This window comes from Mycteria americana, chromosome 18, assembly GCF_035582795.1.
Source record: "Mycteria americana isolate JAX WOST 10 ecotype Jacksonville Zoo and Gardens chromosome 18, USCA_MyAme_1.0, whole genome shotgun sequence".
In the NCBI taxonomy this organism is placed as follows: domain Eukaryota; kingdom Metazoa; phylum Chordata; class Aves; order Ciconiiformes; family Ciconiidae; genus Mycteria; species Mycteria americana.
Window position 1 is genome coordinate 3,350,359 of NC_134382.1, and position 16,566 is coordinate 3,366,924.

The 16,566-nt window shown below is 60.4% G+C and overlaps 2 protein-coding genes across 3 annotated transcripts; both read right to left on the minus strand.

Annotated features, from left to right (window-relative positions):
- Positions 1 to 996: 996 nt before the first annotated feature.
- EPHA2 (EPH receptor A2) lies at positions 997 to 14,103 on the minus strand. 2 transcript variants are annotated; one of them, XM_075520279.1, is made up of 17 exons: positions 13,300 to 14,103; positions 9,961 to 10,028; positions 8,697 to 9,360; positions 7,636 to 7,791; positions 7,195 to 7,527; positions 6,993 to 7,117; positions 6,719 to 6,878; positions 6,522 to 6,621; positions 6,368 to 6,423; positions 6,164 to 6,289; positions 5,892 to 6,074; positions 5,523 to 5,584; positions 5,177 to 5,386; positions 4,945 to 5,094; positions 4,664 to 4,857; positions 2,441 to 2,575; positions 997 to 1,275 (listed from the first exon to the last, which is right to left on the minus strand). In XM_075520279.1, exons 1-17 carry the CDS (start codon positions 13,370 to 13,372, stop codon positions 1,170 to 1,172), a joined length of 2,901 nt encoding a protein of 966 aa, XP_075376394.1. In that variant the 5' UTR covers positions 13,373 to 14,103; the 3' UTR covers positions 997 to 1,169. The 2 variants fall into 2 exon arrangements, with proteins under 2 accessions (XP_075376394.1, XP_075376393.1); XM_075520278.1 differs by having other exon boundaries at positions 2,441 to 2,596.
- Positions 14,104 to 14,401: 298 nt separating this feature from the next.
- Positions 14,402 to 16,072, minus strand: CPLANE2 (ciliogenesis and planar polarity effector complex subunit 2). The gene is made up of 5 exons (XM_075520252.1): positions 15,891 to 16,072; positions 15,653 to 15,805; positions 15,451 to 15,575; positions 15,233 to 15,372; positions 14,402 to 14,837 (listed from the first exon to the last, which is right to left on the minus strand). The coding sequence occupies exons 1-5, from the start codon at positions 15,994 to 15,996 to the stop codon at positions 14,609 to 14,611; spliced, it is 753 nt and encodes a 250-aa protein (XP_075376367.1). The 5' UTR covers positions 15,997 to 16,072; the 3' UTR covers positions 14,402 to 14,608.
- Between the last annotated feature and the right edge of the window lie 494 nt (positions 16,073 to 16,566).

Sequence of the window (16,566 nt, forward strand, 5' to 3'; positions counted from 1 at the left end):
AGGCCCGAACACCCCGAAACAGGGTGAAAACCACCCAACCGGTGGCTTTTGCAGCAAGATGCTGGCCCCCCCCTAAACCACCCCCCCGTTTTTATGCTTTTTTTGGGGGGAAAAAAAAAAAACCCAACCCTTTTCCTGGCTTTTTTCCACCCGGTTATTTGCAGGCACCGGGCAGCCGGCCCCGCTGCCACCGCGGCTTGGGTTTGGGTTTGGGGGAGCGGCGAGTGATAAAAAAGCCAAATTCCTCGTGGGTTTTGCTGAGGAAAAGCGGCCCCGGGCGGGAAATGCTCCTCGAGCTGCGTGCAACCCCTTAAAAAAAAACCCAAACAAACCCTTAAAACCACCCCCATAAAAAAAAAAAAAAGCCCCTTAAGAAAAGAAGCCCTTAAAAAAAAATAAACCCTTAACCCCCCTCCCTTAAAACCCCTTAAAATCCCTTAAAACCTGGGGGAAAAGCCCCTCCAGCCCTCTTTGCCCCCCCAAATTCCTGCAATCTCTGCAAGCCAGTGGGAAATAACGATATTCTAGAAAAAAAAAAAAGCGCATTTTTATTTAAATCAAAACCCCATGAAAATCCCCCAAACCCCTGAAAATCCGTGAAAAAAGGGGAGGGGAAAAAAAAAAAAGGGGATCCGGGTTTTTTTTTTTTTTAATTTTCCCCCTTTTTGCTCTCCCAAATCTGACACGACCTTTGCTTCCTCGCAATAAATATACAAAAATAGAATAAATTAGGTTAAAAAATAAAAGGAAAAGGTAACACTGGCAGATCAGCGTTAAAGGGGAAAAAAAAAAAAAACAACCCACACCCAAAAACCCGGCGGGAGAGGAATAAATAGGGAGAAAAAGGCAAAAATAAGCCAGTTTTGGGGCTGAGCCCCTATTTTTTTTTCTTGAAATGTGGGGAAAAAAAAAAAAAGAGGAAAACCCCCCAAAACACCCCCCCCCCAGCCCAAAATGAGCTTGAAATTTAATTTTCATGATTTTTTTTTGGGGGGGGGGGGGGTGAGGAGGGGGGTGACACCGGTTTCATCCCCAACCCCGGGGATAATAATAATAATAATACTATTAAAAAACCCCTTAATAATAATAGAAATAATAAATAAACCCCTCGGGGAGGGGGGGTGTCTTCATTTGCGTGCTTTCAAGTATTTTGGGGGGTGCAGGGGGGGTTAAATGGGGACCCCCCCGGCCCCGGCTTGCTCCTGCAGCCCCAGCAGGCTGTAGGCGATGCGCTTCTGGTGCCCCGGCAGACGCACCCCGATCTTCTTGATGTCGCTGGAAATAATGGGGGGAGAAAAGAAAAAAATAAGGGTTATTGGGGTGGAAAGAGCCCAAAAAGGGTCCAGGTGGGAGAGGGGCTTGGGGGGGGGGCGCAGGGAGCGTCCCCTGGGGACGGATCCAGCCCCAAGACCCCCTGGAGATGGGTCCAGCCCTGGGCATCCCCTGTTTTGGGGGACCCGTCGCTGCCCCCCCAGCTGGGCCGTTCCCGGGGGACAGACAGCCGGACGCGGCTCATCCCGGCTGGACCCTGGCCAGGGAACGTCTGATTTTATCCCGTCCCTCGGGGCAACAGCACCAACGCCAGGGACGCGGCTTCCTTTCCCAGCACGTCCCTGTCCCCGCGGGAGCCGGAGGGGACAGTTATGGGGACAAGCAGGGGGACAGCAGGGGGACACCAAGGGGACACACCATAGGGACGGCGTGGGGATGGCGTGGGGATACCATGGGGACAGTATGGGGACAGTATGGGGACACCAAGGGGACACACCATAGGGATGGCGTGGGGATACCAAGGGGACAGTATAGGGACAGCACGAGTACGTCATGGAGGCATCATGGGGATGCTATGGGGATACCATGGGGACAGTATGGGGACACCACGGGGACAGTATAGGGACAGCATGAGTATGTCATGGAGGCATCATGGGGACACCATGGGGATACCATGGGGACAGTATGGGGACACCAAGGGGACACACCATAGGGACAGCATGGGGATGGTATGGGGATACCAAGGGGACAGTATAGGGACAGACAGCATGAGTACGTCATGGAGGCATCATGGGGATACGTGGGGACAGTATGGGGACAGCAGGGGGACACCAAGGGGACACACCATAGGGACAGTGTGGGGATGGTATGGGGATACCAAGGGGACAGTATAGGGACAGCACGAGTACGTCATGGAGGCATCATGGGGATGCCATGGGGATATGTGGGGACAGTATGGGGACAGTATGGGGACAGTATAGGGACAGCACGAGTACGTCATGGAGGCATCATGGGGATGCCATGGGGATATGTGGGGACAGTATGGGGACACCACGGGGACAGTATAGGGACAGCACGAGTACGTCATGGAGGCATCGTGGGGACGCCATGGGGATACGTGGGGACAGTATGGGGACAGTATGGGGACAGTATGGGGACACGGACTCACTCGCTGGTCATCTGCAGGACCTTCTCGATGGTGCTGTAGCCCGAGGCCATGAAGTGCTCCGTGTACTGGGGCATCCTGATGGACTCCAGCCACTCGGGGACGGAGCGGAAGGGGACGCCCTCCGAGCCGCTGGTGCTGGGCAGGCGGATGGAGACCCTGGTTGGGGCGCGGGGGGCGTGAGCAAGGGGGCGCAAGGGGGGGCGCAAAGACGGCGCGGAAACGGGAGGGAAGGGCGCGGAACAACGATGCGGGAATGGAAGGGTGCAAAAAAAATTGCGAAAACGGAAGGATAAAAAAAAAAAAAAGGGCAAAAATGGAAGAAGGCAAAAAATGATGTGGAAATGGAAGGGTGCAAAAAACAACGCAGAAATGGAAGGATGCAGAATTGCGAAAATGGAAGGATGCAAAAAAAGGATGTGAAAAAGGAAAGATGCAAAAAAATTGTGAAAATGGAAAGATGCAAAAAGCGATGCGGAAAGGGAAGGATGCAAAAAAATTGTGAAAACAGAAGGGTGCAAAAAACAATGCGGAAATGGAAGGATGCAAATAACGATGCAAAAAAGGAAAGATGCAAAATAATGCAGAAATGGAAGGATGAAAAAAAAAAAAGCAAAAATGGAAGGATGCAAAAAAACGATGCAAAAAAGGAAAGATGCAAAATAATGCAGAAATGGAAGGATGCAAAAAAATTGTGAAAATGGAAGGGTGCAAAAACCAATGTGGAAATGGAAGGATGAAAAAAAAGTGAAAATGGAAGGATGCAAATAACGATGCAGAAATGGAAGGATGCAAAAAAAAAAAAAAAGCGAAAATGGAAGGATGCAAAAAACCGATGCAAAAAAGGAAAGATGCAAAAAGTAATGCAGAAATGGAAGGATGCAAAAAATCATGCAAAAATTGAAAGAAGCAAAAAAAACAACGCACAAATGCAAAAAAGCAACACCAAAATGTAACGATGCGGAGATACATGAAACAACGGCCCAACGCAAAGATGCAAAAAGCAACGGCGAGAGCCCAGTGCAAAACAGAATGCAGGAAAGCAAAAGCATAACGCAAAGACCGCAAAAAGAGTGAGAGGTGATGCGAAAGTGCCCGGATGTAAAAAACAATGCAGAAATGTGAAGGTGCAAAGAGTAACGCAAAAAGTGGAAATGCAAAAAATAAGGCAAGAATGCTAAAAAACCCAAGAAACAACGTGAAAATGCCAAAGGGGAACAAAAAAGAGCTGAAATGCACAGATGCAAAGAAGCAGAAAAGAACGCAAGAATGCGAAACTGCAAAACCAATTTAAAAATGCAGAGATGTAGGGAAGAACGCTAGAATATAAAACGGCAAAATCAATTAAAAAACAAAGCACAGGTGCAAAGAAGCGTGCAAAAATGCGGAGATGCAAAAAGCAATGCAAGAATGCAGAGGTGCAAACGAGCGCAAGAATGCAGAGATGCGCGAAGCGATGCGAGAATGCAAAACTGCAAAGCTGATGCAAAAACGCAAAGGTGCAAAAAGGAGCGCAGGAATGCTGAGATGCAAAAGAGCAAGCAAGAACGCAAAGGTGCAAGAACGCAAAGGTGCAAAAAGCAACGCAAGAACGCAAAGGTGCAAAAGAGTGCAAGAACGCAGAGATGCAACGCAAGACTGCAAAGACACCAAAAAGCAGCGCAAGAACGCGAAAAGCAAAAAGCAACGCAAGAATGTGAAGATGCAAAAAAGAAGTGCAAGACTGCAAAGATGCAAAAAGCAGTGCAAGAATGCGAAAAGCAAAAAGCAATGCAAGAACGCAAAGGTGAAAGTGCAAGAACGCAGAGATGCAAAAAGCAACGCAAGACTGCAAAGACACAAAAAAGCAGTGCAAGAATGCAAAAAGCAAAAAGCAACGCAAGAACGCGAAAAGCAAAAAGCAACGCAAGAACACGAAAAGCAAAAAGCAACGCAAGAACACGAAGATGCAGAAAGCAGTGCAAGAATGCGAAAAGCAAAAAGCAACGCAAGAATGCGAAGATGCAAAAAAGAGTGCGGGAACGGAGAGATGCAAAACCCGACACAAAAATGCAGAGATGCCAAAAGCAACGCAAGCACGCCAACATGCAAAAAGGAGGAGTGCAAGGAGGCAAAACTGCAAAAAACGATGCAAAAAGTGCAAAGCACGTGCAAGAGTGCAATACTGCAAATTGCACCCCCCTTCCTCCCCCCCCTCGCCCCGTCCCAGCTCTCTCCGCAGCTCACCGGGGGTCGAAGTCCGCCAACGCCTTGAGGGACTCGGGGGCGCGGATGAGCTTGTCGAGGATGCTGACGATATCGGCGAACTTGGGGCGCCGGCTGCGCTCCTGCTGCCAGCATTGCATCATCAGCTGGTAGATGGCGGAGGGACAGTCCAGGGGGGCGGGGAGGCGGAAGCCCTCGTTGATGGCCTTCATCACCTACGAGGAGGAGGAGGTTGAGCGGCGCTCCTCAAAAAAGCTGTCCGTTTGCAAGAACGACCCCCAGAATTGGTGTCGGGTGCTCACCTCGTGGTTTGAGAGCTCCCAGTATGGTCGCTCGCCGTAGGACATCACCTCCCACATGACGATGCCGTAGCTCCAGACGTCGCTGGCGGAGGTGAACTTGCGGTAGGAGATGGCTTCGGGTGCCGTCCAACGGATGGGGATCTTCCCACCCTGCGACAACATTGGGGTCAACCCCGCACCCCAAAAAATAAACCGACCCCATGGCCAACCACCCCACCTTGGCGGCACTTACGCTGGTGGTGTAGGTGGCTTCAGGGTCATCTTCCAACACCCTTGAAAGCCCAAAATCGGACACCTTGCACACCAGGTTGCTGTTCACCAAGATGTTCCGGGCGGCCAGATCCCGGTGGACGTAATTCATGTTGGCCAAGTACTTCATGCCGGCGGCGATGCCCCTCAACATCCCCACCAGCTGGATGACGCCAAATTCCCCCTCTTTTTCCTGGGAAAAGGGGAGAATCCGGCCTCGAATCCGTCTCTCCTCCCACCTTCCATGGTGGGGTTTGGTGGTAATCCTCCGTCCCACCACCCGGTAATCCTCGCGCGGGGGTGGGACGTTGCCACCATGCTTCACCCACCTGCAGGAATTTATCCAGCGCGCCGTTCTCCATGTACTCCGTGATGATCATGAAGGGCTTGTCTATTAAAAAAAAAAAAAGACCCAAAATGGGTAAAGCCCCCCAAAAATCCCCCACTCCCCCAACAAAATACACCCCCCCCAACAAAAAAAAAACCCAAAACCCTCCCAACCCTCCCCCAAAAAACAAAAAGCCCCCAAACCCCCCAAAATAAAAAAAAAAACCCCCAAAACCCCCCAAGCTCCCCCCCACCCCCCCCCAAAGCCCCATGCATTGTTGCTCGAAACACCCTATTTTTATATAGCCTTTTTTGGGGGTGTTTTGCAGGGAAATTGGGTTTTTTTGGGGGGTGATGGACACACAACTCACACTTGGAGACGACCCCTTCCAGGCGGATGATGTTGTGGTGGCAGAACTGGCCCATGATGGTGGCTTCGCTCAAGAAGTCCACCCGTTGCTTCTCCGTGTAGCCCACCTTCAAGGTCTTGATGGCCACCGGCACCTCCTTCTTACCACGCTTCAGGGTGCCCTTGTAGACCTCCCCAAATTCACCTGCTCGGAGGAAGGGGGGGACATTTAACCCCCCACCCTGGTCCAACTTTGGGGTGTCTTTCGGGTGACAAAGCCACCTGAGGACCTACCGGCGCCGATGACGACCTGGCGGGTGATGGAGGATGGAGGGATCTCGGTGGTGAACTTGAGCATGGCTTGGTTGGGGTCTTCATAGGTGTGCGGGTCAACGTAGGTCTTGAGGGGCTTCAGCTGGTCTGTGGGGTGGCAGGGGGTGGTGAGCACCCATGTCCCCCCCCACCCATCCCCGTTGACCCCACCATCCCGTTGCTCACCTGACTTGGAGAAGTAGACATCCTCGGCGGACTGGCGTGGCCGTGACCTCCTCCTCCTGCGGAAAAGCAGTGTTTTGCCCCAAAAAATCACCCCTCGCCCATCTCTGGTGGTGGAAAAAGGGTATTTGGGGGTTTTGGGGGGGCATCTCCTTACCGCCGGAGGACGTAGACGAGAGCGGCCAAGAGGAGGAGGACGAAGAAGACGCCAGCGACGGAGCCACTGATGACGGCGGCGGATGCCATGGCCTCGGCGCCTGCGGGGACGATTTGGGAGGGGGGGGGGTTGGGGTGAACCATGCACCCCCTGGACCCCCCCACCCCAAAATTCTGCCCCCCTTCCTTGGTCCTCACCCTCGGGCAGGGTTTCGAACTCGTGCTGGGGGCTGTAGGCGCCGTGGCCGTCCGCGGTGAGCGCCTGGACCCGCACCACGTAGGCGGTGGCAGGGGACAGCTTGGGGAGGGTGACGGAGGTGCCCTCGCAGCGCAGCACCGAGTAGCTGTTCTCATCCACCTGGGGACACGGGTGGGGGTGACGTGGGCGGAGGTGACACAGACGGAGGGGTGACGTGGAGGGGGGGGTGATGGATTTGGGGGCGGTGGGCTGAAGCCGTGACACGGGACGGACCTTCTTGCTGTAGGTGACCTCGTACTTCCAGACCCGACTCTGCTGCCGTGGTGGCACCGTCCAGGAGAGGACCAAGCTGGTGGCCGTCCGTCCATCCAGGCTCACCGATGTCACCCGGGGTGGCTCTGCCATGGGGACGGGGACGTCACAGAGGCGTCCCCAGGATGGAGGGAAGGTAGGGGAGATGCTGGTGGCCCCTTACCCGTCTGGTTGACGCTGATGGTGGTAGTGGCCACGCTACGGTGCTGGCTGTAGCCCGACACCCCGTTCCGGGCTTCGACGGTGAAGGTGTAGTTGACGTGCGGTTCCAGGTCGGTGACGGTGACCCTCGTCCCCGTCAACCCCTGGGGGGGCTCCGAATAGCGGACCCCCCCGTCACAGGGACGGCACTCCCCGCTCTCCGGCCAGCACTGCTCGCAGGTGATGCTGTAGGTGACGTCCCCACGGCCACCCGGGTCGGCAGGGGGGGACCAGCGTAGCTGCACGGTGGCCCCCAGCCCCACGGCTGTGACGCCTTGGGGGGGCGAGGGGGGACCTGGTGGGGGGGGGGGGGGGGGGGGGGGGGACACGGACACAGAGAGGGGGGTCAGGAGGGGGATGGTCGCGCTGTGCCTCAGTTTCCCCCCCCGAAAAGGTCACTTACGGGTGCAGGGCTCGGCGGGGGGGTCGGCGGGGGCGCGGAAGAAGCCGTCCTGGCAGGGGCAGGCAGCGGCGGCGGCAGGGGAGGGCAGGGTGTGGGGCGGGCAGGGCTGGCAGCTGCTCGGGGACACCGCCGCCTTGAAGGAGCCGGGGGGACAAGCTGGGCGGGAGGGGACACAACGACATCGGTGAGACCCCAAATCCCCCCTCCCAGCACCCGGAGTGGGAATTTTAGGGTATTTCACCTTATTTTGCACCTTCTTTATTATTGGGATACCCACCCCCCCCCCCAGCCCACCCGTCTCCTGGCTGAGCCCGGTCACACTCGCTGCACTAGTGATGCTCAGGGGCGAGGATGAGGCTGCCGCCTCATTTCTCCACACCCCGGAGCACCCAGATTGGGGATTTTAGGGTATTTTCCCCTTATTTTACAGCTTCTTTATTATTTGTGCCCCACAGAGAGAACGGGACCCCCCCAGCCCACCCGTCTCCTGGCTGAGCCCTGTCACGCTCGCTGCACTAGTGATGCTCACGGGTGAGGATCCAGGATGGGGGGTGTCGGGGCTAACACCTCCTTCCTCCACACCCCGGAGCTCCCAGATTGGGGATTTTAGGGTATTTCACCTTGTTTTGCAGCTTCTATTATTACTGGGACCCCCCCTGCCCACCCCTCTCCCACCTGAGCCCTGCCGCACTCGCTGCACTGGTGGAGCTCAAGGGTGAGGACCCGGGACGGGGGAGGTTCGCTGCTGCCACCTCATTCCTCCAACCCAGACTGGGGATTTTAGGGTATCTCCCCTTATTTTGCAGCTTCCATTATTGCTGCCCCCCCCCAGCCCTCCCCTCTGAGCCCCGCCACGCTCGCCGCACTAGTGACGCTCAGCGTTGAGGATCCAGGATGGGGAATTTTGGGGCTAACACCTCATTTCTCCGCCCCTCCCCCCCCTTCTATCCCCTGGCACGCACCGAGCTGGGGCATCCTCAGCCCCCCCAAATCCTCCCAAACATGGCTCCTCACCCCCCCAGTCCCAATTTAATCCTCCCCGCCCCCGCCCCAAGCGCTACCTTGGCATCTGTCTCCCACTTTCTCGTAGCCGGCCCGGCACAGGCACTCCCCGATGGGCACCAACCACTCGCCGTCGGCGTTGCAATGCAGCACCGGAGCTTGGTCGGCCACCGCCTCCTCCACGCACGTTCCCCGCACCTCGGCCAAGGTCTGCGAGTCGACGCCGGCCACCGTTTCGGGGAAGCGAGCCATACCCCGCAAAACAGCCGGGCACCTCTTGTAATAAATCCGAACGGAAAGCAACGCCACGCAAGCTCCCAAATCCTGGAAAGCCAAGTAGAAACCTTTCCGACGGAGAGGTCCCACCGATCGCACCTCAACGTTGAGTTTAACGTTCCGGGAAGCAAAATCATCCTGGACGGTGATTTCATCCGGAGCGATGGTGTCGATCTTCTTGAACTGTCTCTTCTGGAAGTTGGTGCCGTAATCCACGTCGGACTCGGCGTAGTAGAGGTTGAAGGTCTCCTTGCAGGAGCCGCTGCCGGCGGCGGGGAAGCTGTTGCAGTCGCGGACGGTGAATTGGAGTTCGATGAAGATGCGTTGGGCCACCCCGCGGTAGATCCAGTTGGTGCGTAGCCAGTTCTCCTGCTCGCCCTCCAGCACGTTGCACACCGAGTAGATGTAGATCAAGGAGTCGTTCAGCACGTTCTGCAGCAGGTCCCACTGCCCCCCCGAGAGAGAGAGAAACAGGGGCTATGGGGGGAAACTGAGGCAGGGTGGGCGGGACCCCTGCTCCCCGTGGATGCACTTGTCCTCATCCCCGTGGGTGTCCCCTTTGCCATCCCCATGGAGGTCTCAGTCCCTGTCTCCATGGAGGTCCCTGTCTCCATGGAGGTCCCCATCCTCAGTCCCCAGTGATGTCCCTGTCCCCATGGATGTCCCCATTCCCCTCCCCGTCCCCATGGATGTCCCCATCCCCATCCCCAACGATGTCCCTGTCCCCATGGATGTCCCCATCCCCAATGATGTCCCCGTCCCCATCCCTATCCCCAGTGATGTCCCTGTCCCCATGGATGTCCCCATCCCCATCCCCATGGATGTCCCCATCCCCGTCCCCATCCCCATGGATGTCCCCATCCCCAATGATGTCCCCGTCCCCATGGATGTCCCCATCCCCATCCCCAGTGATGTCCCCGTCCCCATGGAAGTCCCCATCCCCATCCCCAATGATGTCCCTGTCCCCATGGAAGTCCCCATCCCCAGCGTGGCCTCTCGGGGAGCTGCTGGCCAGCAGGGCCGCACGCCTGGTTGCCGGGTGCTCACCCCTTTGCCGTAGGGCTGGGTCAGCCAGCCCAGCTCCCCCTGCGCCTTGGCGAAGTCTAGCAGGACCACTGTGGGAGAGGAGCGGGGACGTTAGCGGGGTGGGCGCGAAGGCTGGGAGATGCCACCAGGACCCTCGGATGGCCCCAGGACGTGCAGATGCCACCAATGCACCCAGATGCCTCTTGGACCTGCGGATGTCCCTGGGACCCACGGACATCCACCAGGACCCACAGATGCACCCAGGACCCACGGATGTCTCTGGGACCCACAGACGTCCACCAGGACCCACAGATGCACCCAGGACCCATGGACATCTCTGGGACCCATGGATACCCCCAGGGTCCACAGATGTACCCCAGGACCCATAGATGTCCCCAGGACCCATGTGTATATCTCTGGGACCCACGGATGTCCCTGGGATACCCCCAGGATCCACAGATGCACCTGGTCCCCACAGACGTCCCCATGACCCATGGATGTCCCCGGGACCTACAAACACCCCTGGCACCCACAGATGTCCCCGGGACCCCCAGATGCCCCCAGTCCCATCAGATTCCCCTGGGACCCCCACGAGAAGACCCCCAGGGACCCCCCGCCCCCCCCAAAAGAGGGGAAACCGAGGCAGAGCTCTGCACCGTGCCGAGGCCGGGCAGACTTGCTGTGGCACGCCAGCTGCCCCGGCAAGGGCGGTGGCCAGATCCAGCGCCGGGGAGAGGAAGAGGAGGCCGCCGAGGGCCGGGAGGGAAGCGCTGACGGGTGGCCCCCCCCTCGGTGAATCACCCCCCAGGAATGCGCCCGGACGCCTGGGTTCACGCTCGGGTTCACGCCGGCGGGATGGGTCCCGGCGGGGTGGGGGAGCTTTGGGGACGGATGTCCCCGCCCAACCCCCTTCGCCGAGAACGGGCGAACTCGTGACGCGCCCCAAGAGGGTCAAGTCTGGGGGGGAACCCCGAGAACCTGGTTGGGGGGGGGGACACACACGCACGTGTGACTCCGTCGTCCCCCCCACCGTGCCCGGGGTCAGGAAGGATGCCGGGGCGGATATCCCGGCTTTCCTGCGGCTGGAAATCCCCCCGCACGCCTCCGGAGAGCGGAAAGCCGGCGGGAGGCTGGCGCGTGAGCCGAGTCGGTGGGTTCTCTGCGGGGTGTCCCTGCCCGTCCCCCGTCCCCCCCGGGGCTGCGGCAGGGGTGACTCAGGAGAGAAACCCAGGGCTGTGGCTGTTGAGTCAAGGGGTGCAGCACCCAAGGGCGCGCCCACGCCCGGGGCCACCGGTGCTGTTGGCACCCCTGGTGCCATCACCATGGGCGTCTGCGCCCCCTCCGCCACTGCCATCACCACCGTCACCACCATCAGCATCTCCATTGCCATCATCAGCGCGGCCATCGCCGCCACCATGGCCATCGCCACTGCCAGCACCATCGCCACCGCCATGGCCATCGCCACCGCCACCTCCATCATCTTAGCCATCACCATGAACATCTCCACCGCCATCGCCATCATCTTGGCCGTCACCATCAACATCTCCACCGCCATCCCCACCTGCATCTGCAGCCCCTACACCGCCATCACCTTCCCCGCCCACATCTGCGTTGCCATCTCCACCTCCATCTCCACCTCCAACCCCGTCCGCATCCGCAGCCCCGTCGCCATCTGCACCGCCGTCCCCACGACCACCCGCAGCCCCCGCACCATCGCCGTCGCTGTCCCCATCTGCATCGGCGCTGCCGTTGCCATCGCCATCACCGCCGTCACCACCATCGCCGTTACCCCACGTCGCCACCGCCCTCCGCATCTGCGTCCCCGTCCCGTCCCCGGCTGCATCCTTGTCCTGTCCCCTCCCCAGCTGCATTTTCGTCCCCACCCGTGTCCTGCCCTGTCCCCATCCCATCCCAGTCCCATCCCATCCCTTCCCATCCCTGTCCCCATCCCTCTCCTAATCTGAATCCCAATCCCCATCCCAAAATGAATCCCAGTCCCAATCCCATCCCAGTCCCAATCCCATCCCAGTCCCAATCCCCTCCTCCACCCTCCCTCCCCCCCGAGCCCTCCCCTCCCCCCCCCCGGGACACCCCAAACCTCAGGCCGGGCAGTGCAGGACCCGCCCGGGGCACCCGGCACCCCCCAGCCCCCCCTTCCCACCGGATTTCGCCCTTTCCAAGCGATGGGACCCCCCCCCCCAACCCCGCTGCTCCCCCAACACTTTCCCCTTTTTTGCTCTTTTTTGACCCAACCCCCCGGTATCCCCAGGGATCCCTCCCGGGAATCCGCACGTTGGGAACGTGCCCCAAATCCCGCAGCCGCGTCGGGGCGGCTGGGGGTCCCCGCCATGGGGTCCCCCCCCTCCGCCTTCCCCCCAGCACTTCAAACCCCTCATTTTAGGATTTTTTACCCTATTTTTATTTTTTAGGGGGTATTTTCCATCCCAAACCACCCCCCAGCCTCCGATTTATTTGCATCGCGGGCCGGATCCTTCCGTCTTTCCCTCAAAAAGCGACGGATTAAACCCTTCGGACGGAGTTTTGAGAAAGACCAATTTTCTTCAAAATTAAATATACATTTTGAAAAAGTTACATTTCCCCTTTTTTAATCCAAACCCCCCCAAACTGAGCCCAAAAATCAGCCGGGGAAGGATGCGAGGTGGAGGCCGGCGGGACGCTGCTTGTTTTTCCCAGCACTTTTTGGGGTTTTCCTGACATTGTTTTCCAGCTCTCGGGGCCGGATCCTGCCCAGCCCATCGCCGGCCATGGGAAACGCTCCATTTTAGGGTGATTTTCCCCTTTTTGGGGTTTTTTTTTTTAAACCCCTCCACCCTAACCGCTCTGTCGGACTTTTTTTGGGGGGCACCCAGCAGGATCAGGCCCCGCTGCATGAGCCGGACGCTCTGCTTGGGAAAAGTTGCCCCAAACTCTTGGTTTTCCCCCCTTTTTAGCTCTTTTTTTAGCTTTTTTTCCCCCCTATTTCAGCTTTTTCAACCCCATTTTAGCCCCCCTCCCCACTTTAGCTCCCCCCCCATTTTAGTGTTTCCCCCCCCCATTTTACCTTTTTTCCCCCCTTTTTAACTCCCCCCCCCCCCCATTTTAGCTTTTTCCCACCCAAAACGGGCCCCGGCAGCCGGTGATTCACCGCCGCACCCATGGGTGCCCTTTTTTTGGGGGGGGGGGGGCACCCCCCATCACCCTTTATTTTGGGGGGGCTCCCCCAGCCCCCCCAACCTCTCAGCCCCCCAAAACCGCCCAAACTTGCCCCCAAACCACCCCACCCCTTTGGGTGCGCACCCGGCACCCCCCCAGCACCCCAATAAGGGGGTTTCGGGGTGCCCCCCCGAGCGTGGAGCTCACCTTCTTCGGCTGCCAGGCGGGTGACGGCGGTGAGGAGGAGGAGGAGGGTGAAGGCTGGGGGGGTGCCCGCCATGGCGGGGGGGGTTTGGGGGGGGCCCGGGGTGCACCCCACAACCGGCGGCACCCAGCGCTGTGGGGTGTGTGGGGCTGAGCACCCCGCTCCTGTTCATTCATGTCCCGAGTGATGTCACGCGGCCACGCCCGCTCTTAAAGGGACAGGAGGTGCTCCCAGTACCCACCAGTACGGGACTGGGAGGGCCCGAGCCTGAGCATGGGAAGTGGGCAGGTTGGGGGAGGGGGGATTCTGGGACACACCCACACCCCCCCCCCCGCCACGGGGGAGCACACCCGTGTGGGGGGGGTGGGGTTGTGTGCGTGGGTCCGGATCCGTCCCGTGGTGCTGGGTGCGTGGGGCCGGATCCGTCCCGCAGCACCGTGTCCCGGCCCCGCCAGCTCCGGCCCCGAAGGGGTTAAACCGCCCCCCCCCCCGCCCCCTCCCCTTTCATTCATGAAGCGGCGTGGGAAGGGGGGGGGGGGCGGCAGCCAATGGCGGCAGGGGGCGGGGCCAGGCGGCTACTACCGGCTCCTCCCCCCGCCCACCGGACAGCGCCGGGGGGGGGGGGGGGGGGCTGGTTTGGGGGGCGCTGCCCGGCCCCCCCTTTCCCGCATCCCCTGGGCCGGAAAGAGGCCGGAGCAGAAATCGGCTTTTTCCGCCCCAAATCCAATGCCGGTTTTCCGCCGCGCTGGGGAGGGGAGTCGGCCCCGCCTGGGGGGGGCGGATCGGGCCCCAGCACCCCAAATCTCGCATCGTCCGTAGCACCCCCATCCCCAGCACCCCCAGCACCCCAGACCCTCAGCACCCCTCGATCCCCCAGCACCCCAAATCCTCAGCACCCCAAATCCCCCAGCACCCATAGCACCCCCATCCCCAGCACCCCAAATCCCCCTGTACCCCCATCTGCATCACCCCCAGCACCCCCCAGCACCCCAAATCCCCCAGCATCCCCAGCACCCCAATTCCCCAGCACCCCAATTCCCCAGCACCCCCCAGCACCCCAAATCCGCAGCACCCCAAATCCCCAGCACCCCCACCTCCCTCACCCCCAGCACCCCAAATGGGAGGAGGCAGGGCACCCAGGGCTCTTTTTGGTGGAGAAAAGTGAATTTTGGGCAAAAAGCACCGTCCGTGTCCCCCCCCCCCCAGCTCTGGACGGGCAGCGCTGTTCAACGGCGGGGGGAGGCCGGAGGCCGCGGTGAGGGGCCCCCGGCACCGCAGGGGCCCCCCCGGACCCGTCCCGCAAGAGGGGGTTCAGGCGGGGGGGGACCCCTCGCCCCCCGGGGCGACGCCGGCGGCGATTTGGTCGCGACGCCAGAGCCTCTCGACCAGGGCGTCGAGAAGGGGGGCGACCCGGGCCAGCCCCCCGCGGCCCCCCGCCGCCCCCGCCCCGCTGCCCGCCCGCAGCACCGGCAGCCCCCAGGTCCCCTCGAAGGCCGTCACGTCCCCCTCCGTCACGTCCGCCTGCGGGGACAGGTCAAATCTGGGGTGGTGGGGGGACAGACGGGTCAAGGGAGACACTGACACCCCGAAAAATCCCCCCCAAACCCCATAAAACTAAAGTGGGAGCCACCCATCCATTGGTGTAATGACGTGTGCACGTTCTCAGCCTACCAAGGTACCGAGTGGTGGGAGATATGGGGGTGCAAACCCGCTTGTGGGGGGACACAGGGTCAAGGGAGACCCCAACACCCCCAAAAATCCTCCCCGGGGGTGGGCAAAACCCCCTGAAAATAAGTGGGCGCTGTGAATCCATCGGTGTAATGAAGCATGCACGTTCTCAGCCTCCTGAGAGGCCAAGCGGTGCGAAATATGGGGGTGCAAACCCGCTTACGGGGGGACTTGGACCCCCCCCCAGGGTCCCCCCGGGAAGGATACTTGGTGCCGACGACCACCCTAACGAGGTTTTCTTCATCGGGGCCGACGACCCGGCTCATCTGGGCTGGCAGCTCCTCGAAGGACGAGCGGTCGGTGAAGGAGAAGAGGAAGAGGATGGCGTCCGCTTCTTCCTTACAAGCCTGGGGGGGGACACGGCCACCATCACGGGGGGCCCCGTGTGTGTCCCCAGACTCGTGTCCCCCCCCGCCCCGACTCACGGGCAGGAGATGCTCGAATTTTTTCAGGGCTCCGTCCCCACAATCCCAAAAATGAAGCTGGAAGATGACGGGGCGGCCGCTGGCCCGCGGCTTGGCCGGCCAGTAGACGGTGGTGGCCTCTATGCCTGGGGGGGGGACACACGCACACGGACGATCACCCCGGGGGACACCGGGGTGCTGTGTGCGTCCCCCCACAACGTACCCAGGGTCTCGTGGTGCACGGGGGGCACGGGGGTCCCCGCCAGCGAGGCCACCAAGGCCGTCTTGCCCACGCCGCTCTTGCCGGAGAGGAAGAGTTTGTAGGTGACGGTGGGGACGGCCAAGCTGGGGGGCAGCGCTGGGCGCTCCAGCAGACCTGGGGGGGGGGGCACGGGTGTGAGGGTTTTTTTGGGGGGGCTGGCACCCCATTTTAGGGGGGGGAGGCAGGGTGTGGGGCTCACCGAACACTCTCCGCTGGTTCTTCTGGAGGATGGAGTCCAGGTAGGGGCGGCCGGCGGGGGAGAGGAGCCAGCCCGGCTCCAGCGCCGAGCCCCCCTGCGCCGCCATGTGCCCCCCGAAACCTGGGGGTGCGGGGAAGGTGCCCCCCCCCTTCCCCCGTGGCGTCACTGCACCCCGCGGCTTGGGGGAGCTGGGTGACCCCTTCTGGCCCCCCCACCCCAGGGTCCCTGCACCCCCCAGGGTCCCAGCCTGCTCCCATGGGGTCCCTGAACCCCTCCCCCCCCCGGGTCCCTGAACCCCCCATGGGGTCTCTGCCCCCCCACCCCCGGGGTCCCTGAACCCCCCATGGGTCCCTGACCCCCCCCCCCCCGGGGTCCTTGTGCCCCCCTTCGGCATCCCTGAAACCCTGCCAAGGGGTCCCCGCACCCCACACCCTGCAGGGGGGTGCAAGGCAGCCCCCCAGGGCGTCTCTGCACCCCCAAATGGCTCCCTGTCCCCCCCAATTGGCTCCTTGCCCCCCCACACGTGCAAAAGGAGATGCAACGCCGCCCCCCGGGGGTCCCTGCACCCCCCCTGCACCCCAAACCCTGCACCGGGGACGCAACGCGCCCCCTCCCCCCCCGGGGTCCCCCCCCCCCCCCTTCCCCCCCGCGGTCCCTTTAAGGCGCGGCCCCTCCG

Bases quoted from the DNA above. Each gene is read 5' to 3' on its own strand.
- CPLANE2 (XM_075520252.1), bottom strand. From the start codon at position 15,996: ATGGCGGCGCAGGGGGGCTCGGCGCTGGAGCCGGGCTGGCTCCTCTCC. The intron at 15,806-15,890 runs GTGAGCCCCACA...CCCCCCCCCCAG, and splicing joins GAACCAGCGGAGAGTGTTCG to GTCTGCTGGAGCGCCCAGCG. The intron at 14,838-15,232 runs GTATCCTTCCCG...CCACCACCCCAG, and splicing joins AGGGTGGTCGTCGGCACCAA to ATTTGACCTGTCCCCGCAGG.
- EPHA2 (XM_075520278.1), bottom strand. From the start codon at position 13,372: ATGGCGGGCACCCCCCCAGCCTTCACCCTCCTCCTCCTCCTCACCGCC. The intron at 7,792-8,696 runs GTAGCGCTTGGG...CCTCCCGCCCAG, and splicing joins AGTGGGAGACAGATGCCAAG to CTTGTCCCCCCGGCTCCTTC. The intron at 7,118-7,194 runs GTAAGGGGCCAC...TCCCCATGGCAG, and splicing joins CATCAGCGTCAACCAGACGG to AGCCACCCCGGGTGACATCG.